At 40.6% G+C, this 15,723-nt stretch overlaps 1 protein-coding gene across 1 annotated transcript in view; it reads left to right on the forward strand.

The window, feature by feature from the left end:
- ano3 (anoctamin 3) overlaps nucleotides 1-15,723 on the forward strand; it is a 165,337-nt gene that overhangs the window by 125,478 nt on the left and 24,136 nt on the right. The window contains exons 14-21 of the mRNA XM_061917264.1: nucleotides 6,720-6,802; nucleotides 7,697-7,837; nucleotides 8,097-8,261; nucleotides 8,398-8,434; nucleotides 8,528-8,639; nucleotides 14,911-14,968; nucleotides 15,213-15,310; nucleotides 15,417-15,580. Coding sequence (XP_061773248.1) covers nucleotides 6,720-6,802; nucleotides 7,697-7,837; nucleotides 8,097-8,261; nucleotides 8,398-8,434; nucleotides 8,528-8,639; nucleotides 14,911-14,968; nucleotides 15,213-15,310; nucleotides 15,417-15,580 — 858 coding nt within the window. The remainder of the gene's footprint in view (nucleotides 1-6,719; nucleotides 6,803-7,696; nucleotides 7,838-8,096; nucleotides 8,262-8,397; nucleotides 8,435-8,527; nucleotides 8,640-14,910; nucleotides 14,969-15,212; nucleotides 15,311-15,416; nucleotides 15,581-15,723) is intronic.

Below are 15,723 nucleotides of genomic sequence, written 5' to 3' on the forward strand. Positions count from 1 at the left end.
GTTTCTTTTGAGTCATTTTGATCTCTCCTTCACTCTGTCTGAAATCAATACCCAGGAAGTGTTTAAGTGGACCCATATCTTTCATCTTAAACCTTCTCTTTAACATTTCCTTTACATCATTGAGTAAGGTGTTGTTACTTGCCGCTATGATTAAGTCATCCACCCATACTAACAGAATCACTTTCTCATTCTCAGATTGCCTGCTGTAGACACAATGATCAGCATCATTTTGGACAAAACCATTCTCTGTAAGGTGATCATGCAGTAACATGTTCCAGTTACGCCCGGATTGTTTTAAACCATACAATGACTTATTGAGTTTACACACTAAGTGTTCTCCTGTTTTTGATTTGACCTCAAAACCTTCCGGTTGTTCCATATATACTTCACAATCCATTGGAGCATGTAAGTAAGCAGTCTTTACATCCATTTGGTGTAGGGTAAGGTCCTCCTGTACAGCCACCTGCATCAATGCTCGGACAGACGTCATGTTGGCTGTTGGTGAAAAAGTCTCTTTATAGTCAATTCCTTCCACTTGACCATAACCCTTTGCGACATATCTTGCTTTACAAGTCTCTATTCCATCTGGGCTCTCTTTCACTGCATATACCCAGCGACCTCCCACTGCTTGTTTGCCTCTTGGCAGTGGAGCCAGAGTGAAAGTTTCATTCTCTGTCAGCCTATGTTTTAGGACTTTTTCAGTGTCAGGGTAATACACGTTATATGCTGGACTATACTTATCATAGCCTACAAAGATTCCCTTTTCGCACCTAGAATCCAGCTTCTTTTGATCCTGCTTGTATACGTAGCATTCGGATCCAAATATCTCCATGTTAGATATGTTAGGTGTTTTTCCTGTGAAAACTCGATAAGGTGTCTGCTCTAGACGCTTACTGTAACACCTGTTGCGGATTTGAGCTGCTGTCTGTACAGCATATGTCCATAATTGCTTTGGGAGGTTACTTTCCAATAGCATGCATCGTGCCATTTCAAATAAAGTTCTCCAGCCTCTTTCGGCGGTTCCATTCTGATGAGGTGAGTAGGGTGCACTCGTCTCATGCCTTATCCCATTACCCCTCAGTAAGGATTGGAACTCCTGCCCGGTAAATTCTGTACCGTTATGAGACCTTATGCACTTTATCTTTCCATAAGGAGCTACATCTGCTATGAATTTCTCTGTAGCTTTTGTTGTGTCACTCTTTGCTTTCATAAAGTATGGAAAAATCATCCCGCTGTAATCATCAGTAAATGCTATTGCATATCTGTATCCATCTTTATCTGCTGGCTCTATAGGACCGCATAAGTCTGTGTGTACTAGTTCTAGTACAGCTGTAGCTTTAGCGTCTGCTTGTCTGTTTCTACTTTGGGTAAACTTTCCCTGTGTACATATTTCACAGTTCTGATTGGACTTGTCTTGTTTCCCTTTAATTGACATCCCTTCAACTACCTTTTCTAATCTTGCAACATCATCAAAGTTACAATGACCAAGTATCTTATGCCATGTTTGAATGTCATGACATCCATACACTTCATCAACATTATCCTCTACTGTGATAAGATAATACAGCCTACCATACATATCCATTTTGAATTTGGTACCATCCTTGTGGACCAGCCAGTTATCACCGTCCTTGAAGCGTAGCTCGGCTCCGTTAGCTGTTGCTGATTTCACTGAAAATATGTTTTGTGGAAACGATGGGATGTAAAGTGCTTGTTTGAGCCTTGTTTTGACTCGTCGTCCTTCGCTGTCCAGCAAGTAGACTTCCGCGTCGCCTCTCATTTTTGCCATCCCGCTCACCTTGGTTCCATCGGCGAGCTCAATCATGTGATCCTCAGGCCTGAAGCTTTTGTCGACTGTCTTGAACTTTGTGGCGTCGTTGATCAGGTGGGTTGTGGCGCCACAGTCGACCATGAGACCCTTCTTGTTTCCTATTTGTGGAGGACAGTCACTCAATTTGAAGAAACAGAAAGATGTAGGTTCTGCCTCCCCATCAGCTTTCTTTATATGGTCACGGTCTCGTCCTCGACCGCGTCCCCTTCCTCGATGTGGTGTATCCCATTTTCGATACTCTCTCTTCGCCTGGGATTCGTCAGGGCATGTCCTGGCCATATGTCCCTTTTTCCCACATGTGTAACACTCGACATCAGCTAGATCCATGTTCTTTCCTCTTCCTCTTCCATGTGATCTTGTTGCCCCGCTAGCCTTCATCACATTATCTTCTTCTGCATTCACGTCGTTTTTTTCCATATTTTTCTGTACTCTCATAACTTCGCAGTTTTGTTTTAAACTCACCAAAAGTTACAGTGTCATGTGTTTGGGTAATGTGCACGACGAATGGCTTATATGAGTCAGGTAGCCCCTTTACTACCATGGCTATTTGAAGCCCATCACTTATCTGTTCGTCTGCTCTTCTTAATGATGTGAAAATAGTCTCTGCTCTAATAATATAGTCAGTGACTGTTTCATTGCTAGTCTTGTGGAGCGAGGAAAGTTCACAATACAAACTCACAACACGGGGTTTGTCCTTTCCCGCGTAATGCTGCCGAAGAATCTCCAGTGCTGCTCTTCCATCACGTTTCGCGTCCCTCATTATCAGCGACAAACTCTTATTGTCTAGACACTGCACCAGCTCCGCATATGCCTCACTGTTCTTTGCTTCATCTTCCGCGAGAGCTTCTTCGTCTTCCTCATTTATGTGCGGGTATTCCAGGATAACTCCTCCGAGACCACGTAACTCCATGTGCGCGAGGAACCTCGTTTCCCAGAGTTCATAATTTTTCTCGTCACCGTCGAATAAAAGTCTAAACCATCTTTGGCCTGAATGACTGGGCCCATAACCTGTAGCATTACTCATTGCTGCATCAGTCTAACGTTTTGTCAGTCACCAATATGGTTAGCTAGCATTTTATATTCACGGTAGGAAATAAACAAACCGCCATTCTTTCTTTGGTCCAGGATCTTACTGCACCGTTTATTCTGCGCATGCTCACAACACCATTTCAGTGCACGCAGGCACATGACGTCACTACGTAAGATATTCAACATGGCTTTGCTGTTTATATTATTAAATGTGCTCAACACTAGTAGTTTTCCTTAACGTTCCATTTTAGGTCCTCTCCTTTAGATCCTTTGAGCTATACAACTGGCATGCGAGTTCAGTTAAAAAAAGTTGCTAAAGACTCACATTTTTGTAGCAGATTATTAAAAACATGAATGTTGTCATACAGATGATCTTTAACTAGCTATTTAGCAGAGCGCTGTTGTAACAAAATAAAGAGACCAAACTAAAATGTTTACTGTAGATGGAGCTGGTTCTTCAGAATATACAGAATAAGATTAATAGTGAAGTGTGAAGTCTGGCCCCTCATTCCTTAGCTTTCTGGAAATGTGGCCCCCAAAACAAAAAATGAAATATCCATGGTTTAGAACCATGAGAAATGTTGATTCGGAGTAAAAATGACAGGTAGAGTTGAGTCACTATTTGGCAAGCTACTACAACACTTAATAAAGTCAAGCTAAATATGGGCTCACTATTTGGCATGAATAACGTCACCTTCACTGGGTCCCATTAGGGTGACCAGGTGTCCGGATTTAGGCCGGACAGTCCGGATTTTTAATGCCCTGTCCGGCATCCAGCGCAGCATCAAGCCGGACACGTATTTGTCCTCCTTTTTGAGCCACTAGGCTTGAAGAACGGAGTTTTTTCATCTTTGCTGGGCTGCAGCGTAATAGCCAATCATAGACCGTAAAAAAATGCCCCCAACGCAGTATCATATCAAATGATTGGCTAAGAGCGGTGTCGGGTACAAATCTGCTTATCATTGGTTCAAAATGCTGCGGCACGATATTGACAGAAAGTTAGCATCATGCCAAAACGCAAGACCTCGTTTAATTCTGAATGGATAAAAGAGCACCAATTTATAACGAAAAGTAGTCGAGACTCATTCCATGGCTTCTACACTCTTTGTCGATGTGATGACGACGCAAGTAATCAGGGCAAAGCTGCAATTGAACGGCATGCGGGTACGGATAAACATACAAGTAATAAATGGTGTGGCAGGTACCTCTTCAATGGGGACATTTTGTTTCGTGAAGTTTCATGATGACAGCGGGGCTGTTGATCCTGAGCTGCTACAGAGGGTGAATGTGGAGTTTGCTTAGAGACAGGACTGCTGTGCACACACAGACACTGAAGACAATTAAGTCCCCAAGACTGAAGCACTTTAGAGATGCTATGCTTTTTGAGCAGTTGAATGTTTTCTTGTTTGTTACAATCTCCTTTGTTGTTTATATAAAAGGTTATTCAGGCTTTTTTTTAATGTTTTTTTTTTTTATTATATATGTTACCTGTTAATTGTTGTTTACATTTAAGTCCACACATGCTTTGTGGCACTCTGCACATGAAAAGATTCATCTCAGTGCTCACTTTTTGAACACCACAAATTCACAATGTATTGAATAAATCCAAATAATGTTAACAAACACTTGAATTTAATATTTTTTCCTATTCAGCCACACAAACATCATCGTTAAACCACTCAAAATTGTACTATAAATAAGAGTATACCAGAGTCCCATGTACACCATAGTAATGTATTGATATGCCGCATAATGTCCTCCTTTTTGGTGTCATGGAAATGGTCACCCTAGGCCCCATCCAGCAACCGTTCGTAAGGTCAAATTTTGTTCTTAGGCCCACTTACAAAGTTTTTAAGGAGATTTTTGTATTCACCAATGTTTTTTTAGCTGGAATTTGTTCGTAGGTAACAACAAAATCTACGAGTGCTCCAGAGCACTCTTAGGGGGGCCTATGTGTTCTTAAGTGTGACAAGTTCCCTTACTTCGATTGTCAAATGTTAAATTAATATGATAGATAGATAGATAGATAGATAGATAGATAGATAGATAGATAGATAGATAGATAGATAGATAGATAGATAGATAGATAGATAGATAGATAGATAGATAGATAGATAGATAGATAGATGGATGGATGGATAGTAAAATGAGCAATATACTGTATAGACATTTTAAAATACCATGTGCGTGCACGAATGCGCACACACACACACACGCACGCACACACACACACGCATGCACGCACACAATGGCAATGTTTTTGCTGCTATTGCAAAATGCCGCAGATCGTGCACAGGGGAGGGAGCGCATATTTCACCACCATGTAGACCTATTTGCCCGAAGTGAAGAATATTTATTTGTACGCTTTGGACTGTCCTCAGCAGTCCCCCCTTTCTTAAACTTATTTGACATTATGTATTCCCCCCACGGGATAATACGAATTTCTCTTCTGTAATCTGTTTGTGTTTTCTCTGTGTGTTTGATGTTCAGCTTTTCCGATGGAATTGTGCCCTTATATGGGGAATTAAGGGTGTTTACCTATGCAAATTACGGAATTAAGGGGGTTTACCTATGCATATTGGGGAAATAAGGGCCTGTTTATATGTAAATTATGATAGACATGCATGCGCTAACCATTTGGCATTAAGCAACTTAAAGAACAGCAGGTGGGAACAATTTGGCCATTTAAGAACAGGTCATGAATTTGAATGGGCTCCTCTTAGGAAATCACTTAGGAAGAAAGATAAAGAGAAAAGTTAGGAACTTATTGCTGAATGGGACCCACTGTTCTCATCTAATAACTTCTAGCAGTTGTGTTGTGACGTGGAGAAGCAGTGGGATTTAATAAGCTCTGCTTCTTTCTACTCCTTTTCGACATGTTGAAATAAAAACTGTTAATCCTATCGTGTACACAATGGAATTTGGTTTGCATGTCCCGAAAAAAATGAGATGAACTGAACTGAGAGAAAATGTAATTACAAAAATGTTTTATAAAGTCCAATGCTACAGAGATACATAGTTTGAAAGTATTTGGGTGTGTTTACAAACAAGGAAAAAAAACACTGCACTAAAGGGGAGCCCTGGCCAAAATAATCTCTACAAAAAACTAAAAGCGAGGTATTTCCAGCAAGTCCCAATACAAAACACACCAAACAGCAGTATCAGCAAAGCTCTGCGTTAAACTTTGATAATCAAGACCAAATGAGCGATAAACCCACAATAAGGGTATTTTGTGAATTTGTAACGTCTCACTACTGTACATGTACACATTGCAAACTGCAAAAATCGCTAATGAATACCTTTCCCGTGTTGTTAATTAAAATAACGAGTATAATTATCTGCGTACAGATGAAATATTTATATAAGCATTGGATCCTATTATAATGAGCAAGTACCTCATATTACAGCCAAGTCTGTTTAGAATGCATTATACTATCCGTGCATTGATGACTAAATAATTCCCTAGAACTCCTTAAAAGATCCTTTCAGTCAAACCTCATCAAGCCAAAGTCTTTTTTTTTCTGTTGTACTAACTAATCCTGAACCCATGGAAATTCATAACAAAAAAACAGTAGACATCATCATCAGCAGCAACAGCAGCAGCATCGTTTGCTGCTCGTATCACAAAAGCAAAAATTCCTCCAGACTGAAAATCTAAGGAGATTTATTGTGATTGTTCCCATAAAACCCAACGGACGTCGCTTTAAACCACAGACTGAAGCAGTGTGAGCTGAGGACTTTGATGAGTGTCGCATGTTTACGCAAGCTTTCCTATCATCAGGATGTGCTCATAATCATCCCTCAAATGTGTGTTGTTGCTCCTCAAACGTGTGATTAATGATGTGATGGATACCTGCAGCCACCGTCTTCCTGGAGTTTTGGAAAAGGAGGAGAGCGGAGCTGACTTACGACTGGGATCTCATTGACTGGGAGGAGGAAGAGGTAGGTCAGCATCAGCATCAAATATAGATTACATCAGTGTTTTTCAACCATTTTTAAAGCAAGGCACATTTTTTTCATAAAAAAAATATGGAGGCACACCACTAGTAGAAAACGCAAAAAAAATTCAACTCCACCAGGTTGTTGTGCCTTATTTCAAGTTTGTTTTGAGTTTTCCTGTGTGTAATGCTTTAGTTCTTGTCTTGCGCTGTTATTTTTGTGGCCCTTCCTGTTTTGTTGGTGTTTTCCTGTAGCAGTTTCATGTCTTCCTTTGAGCGCTATTCCCCGCACCCGCTTTGTTTTAGCAAGCAAGACTACTTAAATTGTGTGGATGCCATCCTTCTTTGTGTGGACATTGTTGATTGTCATGTCATGTACTGATGTACAGTACTTTGTGGACGCTGTAAGTTTTTGCTGTCGTCCAGCATTTAGTTTCCGTTTACTTTTATCCAGTTCAGTTTTACTTTCGTTCTGCACAGCCGTTGCCTTTTCCCATCCCTTTCGTTTATTTTTGGTTTGAGCATTACATACCTTTTTACCTGCAAGCTGCCTCCCGCTTTGCATATTGGGATCATAAGAAACCATCCTCGTCTCAATCGACACATTCCGACTTTTACAAAGCAATTAACTCCCTGCTGCCACCTACTGACATGGAGTATTACGTGGTTACCCTGCTGAGTTCTACGCAGCACAGACACGTTATTTGCAGATTATATTTATTGATTTGCAAAAACAATTTTTCGGACCGATTAGGTGAAGTTGCATAATTTCTGACGGCACACCAGACAATATCTCACCCTGATAAACACTGGGTTACATCATGTGCTGGCTGTTACTATAGATCAGGGTACTGCATTTCATAAATTCATGACTGAAATGTGTCTTTTTGTGCATCAGGAGGAGCTGAGGCCTCAGTTTGAAGCCAAATATTCCAGAGTGGAGAGAGTAAACCCCATATCTGGCAAACCCGAGCCTTTCCAGCCCCTCTCAGACAAACTCAGCCGGCTCATGGTGTCTGTGTCCGGAATATTCTTCATGGTAAACCCTTTGATCTCTCAATAATCTGCCCTATGGGGATTTACACTCCTACAGTCACAGTGATGATGTTATTCTGTGTGCCACCACTGGAATAATCTCATGTGCCAGTTGTGGCATTATTTCTCCCCCTGCTGGTAATAACATGCAATAGCTACATTATGCTTACTTAGGGTTGCTTTTTCTCTGTGTATTCAGCACATAAGCATTTAAACCTATGTACTCTATAAAAATTCACTCTAAAGCGGCAATCTCTGTGTAGATTTCTCTGGTCCTTACCGCCGTGTTTGCAGTGGTGGTTTTCCGTCTCATCGCCATGGAGAAATTTGCCTCCTTCAACTGGCATTTTGTGAAGAAGAACTGGCAGTTTGCCACCTCTGGCACTGGCGTCTGCATCAACTTCATGATCATCATGTCTCTCAACGTGGTGGGTATCTGCTTCACCATGTTTGCACATTCAAGTCCAGCAAATGTTCCATGAGTTTGTTTTTAGAAGTTCCGGAAACTGTCAATCCACAGCTACATTTTACCTCATTGATTCTCTTCATGTTGTGTTATGTCAGGTGTATGAAAAGGTGGCCTATCTGCTGACCAATTTAGGTGAGCAGAGTCCACATTCACAACAATGTCAAAAAGCCCTTTACCAAGATGTTTAAGCTTTTCTCCTCTCAATGTTCTTATCTGCCCATGCAGAGCATCCACGGACTGAGTCTGAGTGGGAGAACAGCTTTGCTCTCAAGATGTTTCTCTTCCAGTTTGTAAATCTGAACAGTTCCACGTTTTACATCGCGTTCTTCCTGGGAAGGTAGGCCACTTGTCATGATCCCAAAAACTAAAATGACGGATTGCGGGGAGTGTTTGGTTTCCAAATGTCAGAATATGTGCCAACATTTCAGAAATCACTCCAGAGTCAGAAATTCACACTAAAGTTGTGGTAAAACATTAATGATTAACTTCTGGAAACTTCATAAGCTTTCCATGGAGCCTTTTGCAGGCTTAGCAGTTTTGGAAAAGCTGCACACTTGTTTTCGGTATTACTGGAAGTTTATTCATTCATTAGTTTTCTATACTACTTACCACGTCATTAGGGTCACGGGTGAGCTAAAGCCTATCCCGGCTGTCCAGAGGCATGATTACAACCTGGATTTATCCCCGGTCAATTACAAGGCAGATACAAAGAAAAATTCATGCAAGTTAGAGCAGGGGTCCCCAACATTTTTGACTTGGGGGCCGCATTGGGTTAAAAGAAAACTTTGGCTGGGGTCCAGGCTGTAATTTATATCCATCCATCCATCCATTTTCTACCGTTTGTCCTTTTTGGGGTCGCGAGGGGTCGCTGGAGCCTATCTCAGACAATTTAAATATACATATATATATATATATATATATATATATATATATATATATCCATTTTCTACCGCTTATTCCCTTTAGGGTCACGGTGGGCGCTGGTGCCTATCTCAGCTACAATCGGGCGGAAGGCGGGGTACACCCTGGACAAGTCACCACCTCATCGCAGGGCCAACACATATAGAGAGACAACATTCACACTCACATTCACACACTAGGGCCATTTTAGTGTTGCCAATCAAACGATCCCCAGGTGCATGACTTTAGAGGTGGGAGGTAGCCAGAGTACCTGGAGGGAACCCACGGGGAGAACATGCAAACTCCACACAGAAAGATCCCGAGACCGGGATTGGACCCAGGACTACTCAGGACCTTTGTATTGTGAGGCAGACGCACTGACCCCTCTCCACCGTGCTGTCATATATATATATATATATATATATATATATATATATATATAGATATATATATATATATATATATATATATATATACACATACAGGAGTGCTCAGAGTATGTGGTATCGGACTGTCTGATTGGGGCAGTTCGCTCCCTGTACAATCAGTGTCAGAGCTTGGTCCGCATTGCCAGCAGTAAGTCGGACACTTTTCCAGTGAGGGTTGGACTCCGCCTAGACTGTCCTTTGTCACCGATTTTGTTCGTAACCTTTATGGACAGAATTTCTAGGCGCAGTCAAGGTGTTGAGGGGTTCCGGTTTGGTGGCCGCAGGATTAGGTCTCTGCTTTTTGCAGATGATGTGGTCCTGATGGCTTCATCTGGCCAAGATCTTCAGCTCTCACTGGATCGGTTCCCAGCCGAGTGTGAAGCGACCGGAATGAGAATCAGCACCTCCAAGTCAGAGTCTATGGTTCTCGTCCGGAAAAGGGTGGAGTGCCATCTCCTGGTTGGGGAGGAGACCCTGCCCCAAGTGGAGGAGTTCAAGTACCTAAGAGTCTTGTTCAAGAGTGGGGGAAGAGTGGATTGTGAGATCGACAGGCGGGTCGGTGCGGCGTCTTAAGTAATGCGAACGTTGTACCGATCCATTGTGGTGAAGAAGGAGCTGAGCCGGAAGGCAAAGCTCTCAATTTACCGGTCGATCTACGTTCCCATCCTCACCTATGGTCTTGGGCTTTGGGTTATGACCGAAAGGACAAGATCACGGGTACAAGCGGCCGAAATTTGTTTCCTCTGCCGGGTGGCGGGGCTCTCCCTTAGAGATAGGGCGAGATGCTCTGCCATCCGGGAGGAGCTCAAACTAAAGCCGCTGCTCTTCTACATCGAGAGGAGCCACATGAGGTGGCATGGGCATTTGGTCAGGATGCCACCCGAACGCCTCCCTAGGGAAGTGTTTGGGGCACGTCCAACCGGTAGAAGGCCACGGGGAAGACCCTGGACATGTTGGAAAGACTATGTCTCCCGGCTGGCCTGGGAACTCTTGGGATTCCCCGAGAAGAGCTGGACGAAGTAGCTGGGGAGGGGGAAGTCTGGGCTTCCCTGCTTAGGCTGCTGCCCCCGCGACCCGACCTCGGATAAGCGGAAGAAGATGGATGGATGGATGGATATATATATAAAATTATTGCGCACTAATTGACTGAAAGAGCGCGCACTTGATGATGTCACGTTATTGATGGGAAAATGCATTTTTAGACAATATGTTTTGCCTGAACGGCTCGGAGACCCCGAGAGTAACAAGCGGTAGAAAATGGATTGGAAAGGACATATCCAAAAAATTGTACTCTAAGAAAACAAAAAAAACAAAAAATGTTTTAATTTGGGGCTTCCCATGAGCCGGATTTTGGACGCCAGCCGTAATTTGGGGACCCCTCTTTTAGAGTCTCCAATTCATTTAATAACCATGCACGTGTTGGGGATGTGGGAGGAAGCCCGAGTACTTGTAAAAATTCAACACAAATACAGGGAGAACATGCAAACTTAATTTTTTGGGGATCATGCAAACTATCATATATGAACATTTTGTCATTCATCCATCCATTTCCTACCGCTTGTCTCTTTCGGGATCGCGGGGGGTGCTGGATTCTCTCAGGTACATGAAAAGACAAAATTATATAAACAAATCTATAGGGCTGCAACGATTAATCGATTAATTTGATTAGGGAAAAAAAGTTTTGATTTGTATTCTGTTGCTTTGATTAATTGTTTAATAAAAATGTATACAATCTGAACTGCATCGAGCTTTCGGAAATGTGCAGACCTAGTTTCCGCACGGTCGCTGCAATAGAGCACACGTGAGAGCGGTGATGTGTGGGTGCTGTGGTCTGTGTCGCGGCAAACAGAGGACAGAGTTTTTTGTGTTGTTTTTTTTTTTTTAATTAATGCACACATGTTAAAGTGCTATTTCAATGTTGATGATGTACATGTATTATTAAAAAAGAGTAAAGGATATGGCAAGCAGAATTTTTTTTTGTTCTACTATTTCCTTTAAATAAGCATTGATGTTAAAGTTAAAGTACCACTGATAGTCACACACACACTAGGTGTGGTGAAATTATTCTCTGCATTTGACCCATCCCCATGTTCACACCCCTGGGAGATGCAGGGAGCAGTGAGCAGCAGCGGTGGCTGCACTCGGGAATCATTTTGGTGATTTAACCCCCAATTCCAACCCTTGATACTGAGTGCCATTTTTTTGGGGTCCCATTTTTATAGTCTTTGATATGACTCGACCGGGGTTTGAACTCATGAACTTCCAGTCTCAGGGCGGACACTCGGACCACAAGTCCACTGAGCAGGTCGAAAGCTGTAAAATGTGTTTTTTATCCAATTATTCGATTTAATCACCTTCGTCTTTTAGAAAAGGTTAAACCGTTTTTATCTTTTAACCTTTTTGAACAAGTCGTGCATGCTTTTATTTCAAGTCGCCTGGACTACTGCAATGCACTTTATGCTGGCATTAGCCAAAAAGCTCTCTCCCGGTTGCAGTTAGTCCAGAACGCGGCAGCACAACTTTTAACAGGGACCAGGAAACGCCAGCATATAACCCCAATTCTTCAGAGTTTGCACTGGCTCCCTGTTCATTTTAGAATTGATTTTAAAACATTGCTGTTTGTTTTTAAATCTTTACATGGACTGGCACCTCAGTAATTCTCGGACCTCATCCAAATTTACACTCCTGCGCACGCTCTGAGGTCCGAGAGCCACTTCCAGCTCGTGGTGCCCAAGACCAGAATTAAAACCAGGGGAGACAGGGCCTTCTCTGTGGTCGGCCCTAAGCTCTGGAACACTCTGTCCCTCCATGTTCAAACTGCTTCCACAGTGGAGTGTTTTAAGTCTCGTCTTAAGACCCACTTTTATTCTTTGGCTTTTAACACTACATGAGTTGTGCGGTAATCTGTGTTTTTACACTTTTTGATTTCTATTTTTACTGTTTTAATTGATTTTACCCTTTAAAATTGTTTTTAATCGTATTTATTTTTATATTGTTTTTATATTGGTTTTATATTTATTTATTTTTTGTTTTTATTCAGTCATTGGTGGAGCATAATATTGTTTTTTTAATATTGTTTTTAACATGGCTGTGCAGCACTTTGGAAACGTTCTTGTTGTTTAAATGTGCTATATAAATAAAGTGGATTGGATTAATCAGATGAACTAATAGATAGCTCAATTACTGAAACAGTCGTTAACAGCAATTCTAAACCCATGACATTTATTTAATGTCTTTCGAGGTACTCAAAGACAAAATGCTGAAAAAGCGATTTTTCACTAGTTTATGTATTAGATAAAGACATTTATGTCTTTGAATAAAATCATAAAGAAACATGATTTATTGATTTAATAAACATTTAAGTTCTATTTTAAGTGTATTGTATATAGAAATATAGGCAATTTTATGAATTGACATTCAGATGTGTGCAATTCAAAGTCATACTTAGATACCGTATTGGATACCATCACTTTACAGTCTCTGCTGCTCGCTAGTGTTGCCATATCTGAGTTATTGTGTAGGAATATGGAGAAACAACTACAAAAGTAAACTTCATTCACTATTAGTCTTACAAAATAGGTCAGTTACAATGATGCATAACTTTTAATATGGACAACGTTCAAACCCTTTTTTCATTGAATCAATAATTTGTTGCATTTGAAAACATCTAAAATGATGTAAACCAAGAATGTACAACATTTCTTCTCAACAAAAGAGAAGAAATATAACCCTAGAGAAAACTGTAACCTAAAACATGTGTATGCAACTACAACACTTAAGATATTTAGCATATCTGTATGTGGAAATAAATTATCGAATGGATTAAGCATAGAAGTCAAACAAAGCACTGATATGATACAGTTTAAGAAAGTGTTCAAACTCAAAGTGTTTATTTACGACAAATCCTTAAAAACATCTTCAACCTTATTGAAAATGTGATTATCCTATTCATGTCATCATGTGAATCATAATTTACTTAACTAGGTTGTTATAACTTTATTTATTGTGTATTTTTTCATCTGATTTGTATTTACTTACTGATTTGTCTATTTATTTCTTAACTGTTGTGATGCAGTTTGGCATGAAGAAGGTCACCCTCACTGGGCCCCATTCAGTAACCGTTCTTAAGAACACATTTTGTTCCTAGGCCCACTTAAAAAGTTATTAAGGAGAATTTAGTATTCACAAATGTTTTTTTAGCTGTGATTTGTTCGTAGGTCAAAACAAACTTTACGAGTGCTCCAGAGCAGTTTTAGGGTGGCCTATTTGTTCTTCAGTGTGACAAGTTACCTTACTTTTACTGTCTAATGTTAAATTTCTGTCATGTCTAGTGATCATGTTTTGTTTAGTTATGTTCTGTTTTGCTTAAGACTATATTGGTTCCTGTTTTTGCACTTCCTTGTTTGCTTTGTTACCATGCCAACCAATTAGTTTCACCTGTCATGTCACGCACCTCTTCAATCACCTGTATTATTTAAACCGAAAGTTGCCAGGAAGTCAGGCTGGCGACTTTACCTCTACACCCTTCATGCCATGCCATGCCTGTTAACCACACTGTTCATAGTTTCTCTCCTGCCTATGCCATGTAAGTTTTTTTTTTGTTTTTTTTATGTCACAGTTATTGAGTTTTGTTTTTTGTCCATAGTCATGCCATAGTCCTAGGTTTTGTTTTATAGCCAAGTTTTGTACTTCTGCCCTCGTGCGCGCCTTTTGTTTGCTTCCTTTTTTTGTAGTTTGTTAGTATAAGAAATAAATATGTACTTACATTCAAGTCTTGCTCGTGCCAACTTGCCTTTGCATTCCGGAAAAACAAACCCTAAAGTCCAAGTTTTGACAATTTCTAACACATGTTGGAAATTGATCTAAAATAAAAAGGGGTAGGATTAAATAAAATCTGCTTCTTCCTACTTCTTTCCGGTCATGTTGTAATGAGAAACAGGAAAGATGATAAAATCGTATTGTAATTGTATGCATGCTTGAAATAAATTGACACTGTAACCTTAACCATATTAACACAATTTTACAACAAAAATGCTCAGACGTTCAATGCAACAAAAAGTTGTATCACAACAGACACTTCTGAAATATTGGACTTTTACTACATCACTTGCCGATACAGTCCTATGGTATCAGGAGATTTGCAATGATATCCTGTGATGCAAAAACGAGCAGGTTTCCTCCTCTGACATTTTTACATATTTGACCTAATCTAGTATTTGTTCATATGTGTTTTTTCTAATTGAATTCTTCAGCTAAATTTGTCACTTCCAATCTGTTAAGGTTTGCTGGCAGGCCTGGAAAATACAACAAACTCTTTAATCGATGGCGACTGGAAGAGGTGAGTGCGAGCATACGTCATCTTAAGTGGGTCATTATTTCACCTGTGACTCGGTGCAGTGTTTTTTTTCCTAATATGTATTTTACAACAAGTAGATTAGACTAAATTAATTATTCATTCATTGAATCGACACCTGGTTAAAAGGATGAGGATTTTTTTGACATAATTTAACGAATATTAAATAAAGTGTGCGGTGTGAAATATTGTAAGTTAATCTATTAATGTTTTTTCATTATGTTTTAAGTGTCATCCAAGTGGCTGCTTGATTGACCTGTGCCTGCAAATGGGCGTCATCATGTTTTTCAAGCAAATCTGGAACAACTTTATGGAACTTGGTTATCCGTAAGTAATAATTTGTTGCAATATTTTCAAATTTGAGGTGTTTTTGAAAGTCTCGCAGCGTTTAAATGCATTGCTTCGAATTGATAACCCCTTGCTGTACTCTCAGTTTGCTGCAGAACTGGTGGTCCCGTAGGAAGATCAAGAAAGGAGGGGGCGCTGGTGGTGGAGGCCAGAACGTGGAAAGCAAGAATCAGCTCCCACAGTGGGATAAAGACTGGAATCTGCAGCCCATGAACACGCACGGCCTGGTGGACGAGTACCTTGAAATGGGTGAATCTTTGTACTTATGTGTTCATATAAACAATCTTCAGACAGCCAGGCATGCACGAAAATGCATATACCATGCATATTTATATTGGTTCCTATAGGAATCTTCAGTATAGGCCAGGGGTCGGCAACCCAAAACGTTGAAA

Source organism: Nerophis ophidion, linkage group LG12 (assembly GCF_033978795.1).
Source record: "Nerophis ophidion isolate RoL-2023_Sa linkage group LG12, RoL_Noph_v1.0, whole genome shotgun sequence".
Taxonomy (NCBI): Eukaryota; Metazoa; Chordata; class Actinopteri; order Syngnathiformes; family Syngnathidae; genus Nerophis; species Nerophis ophidion.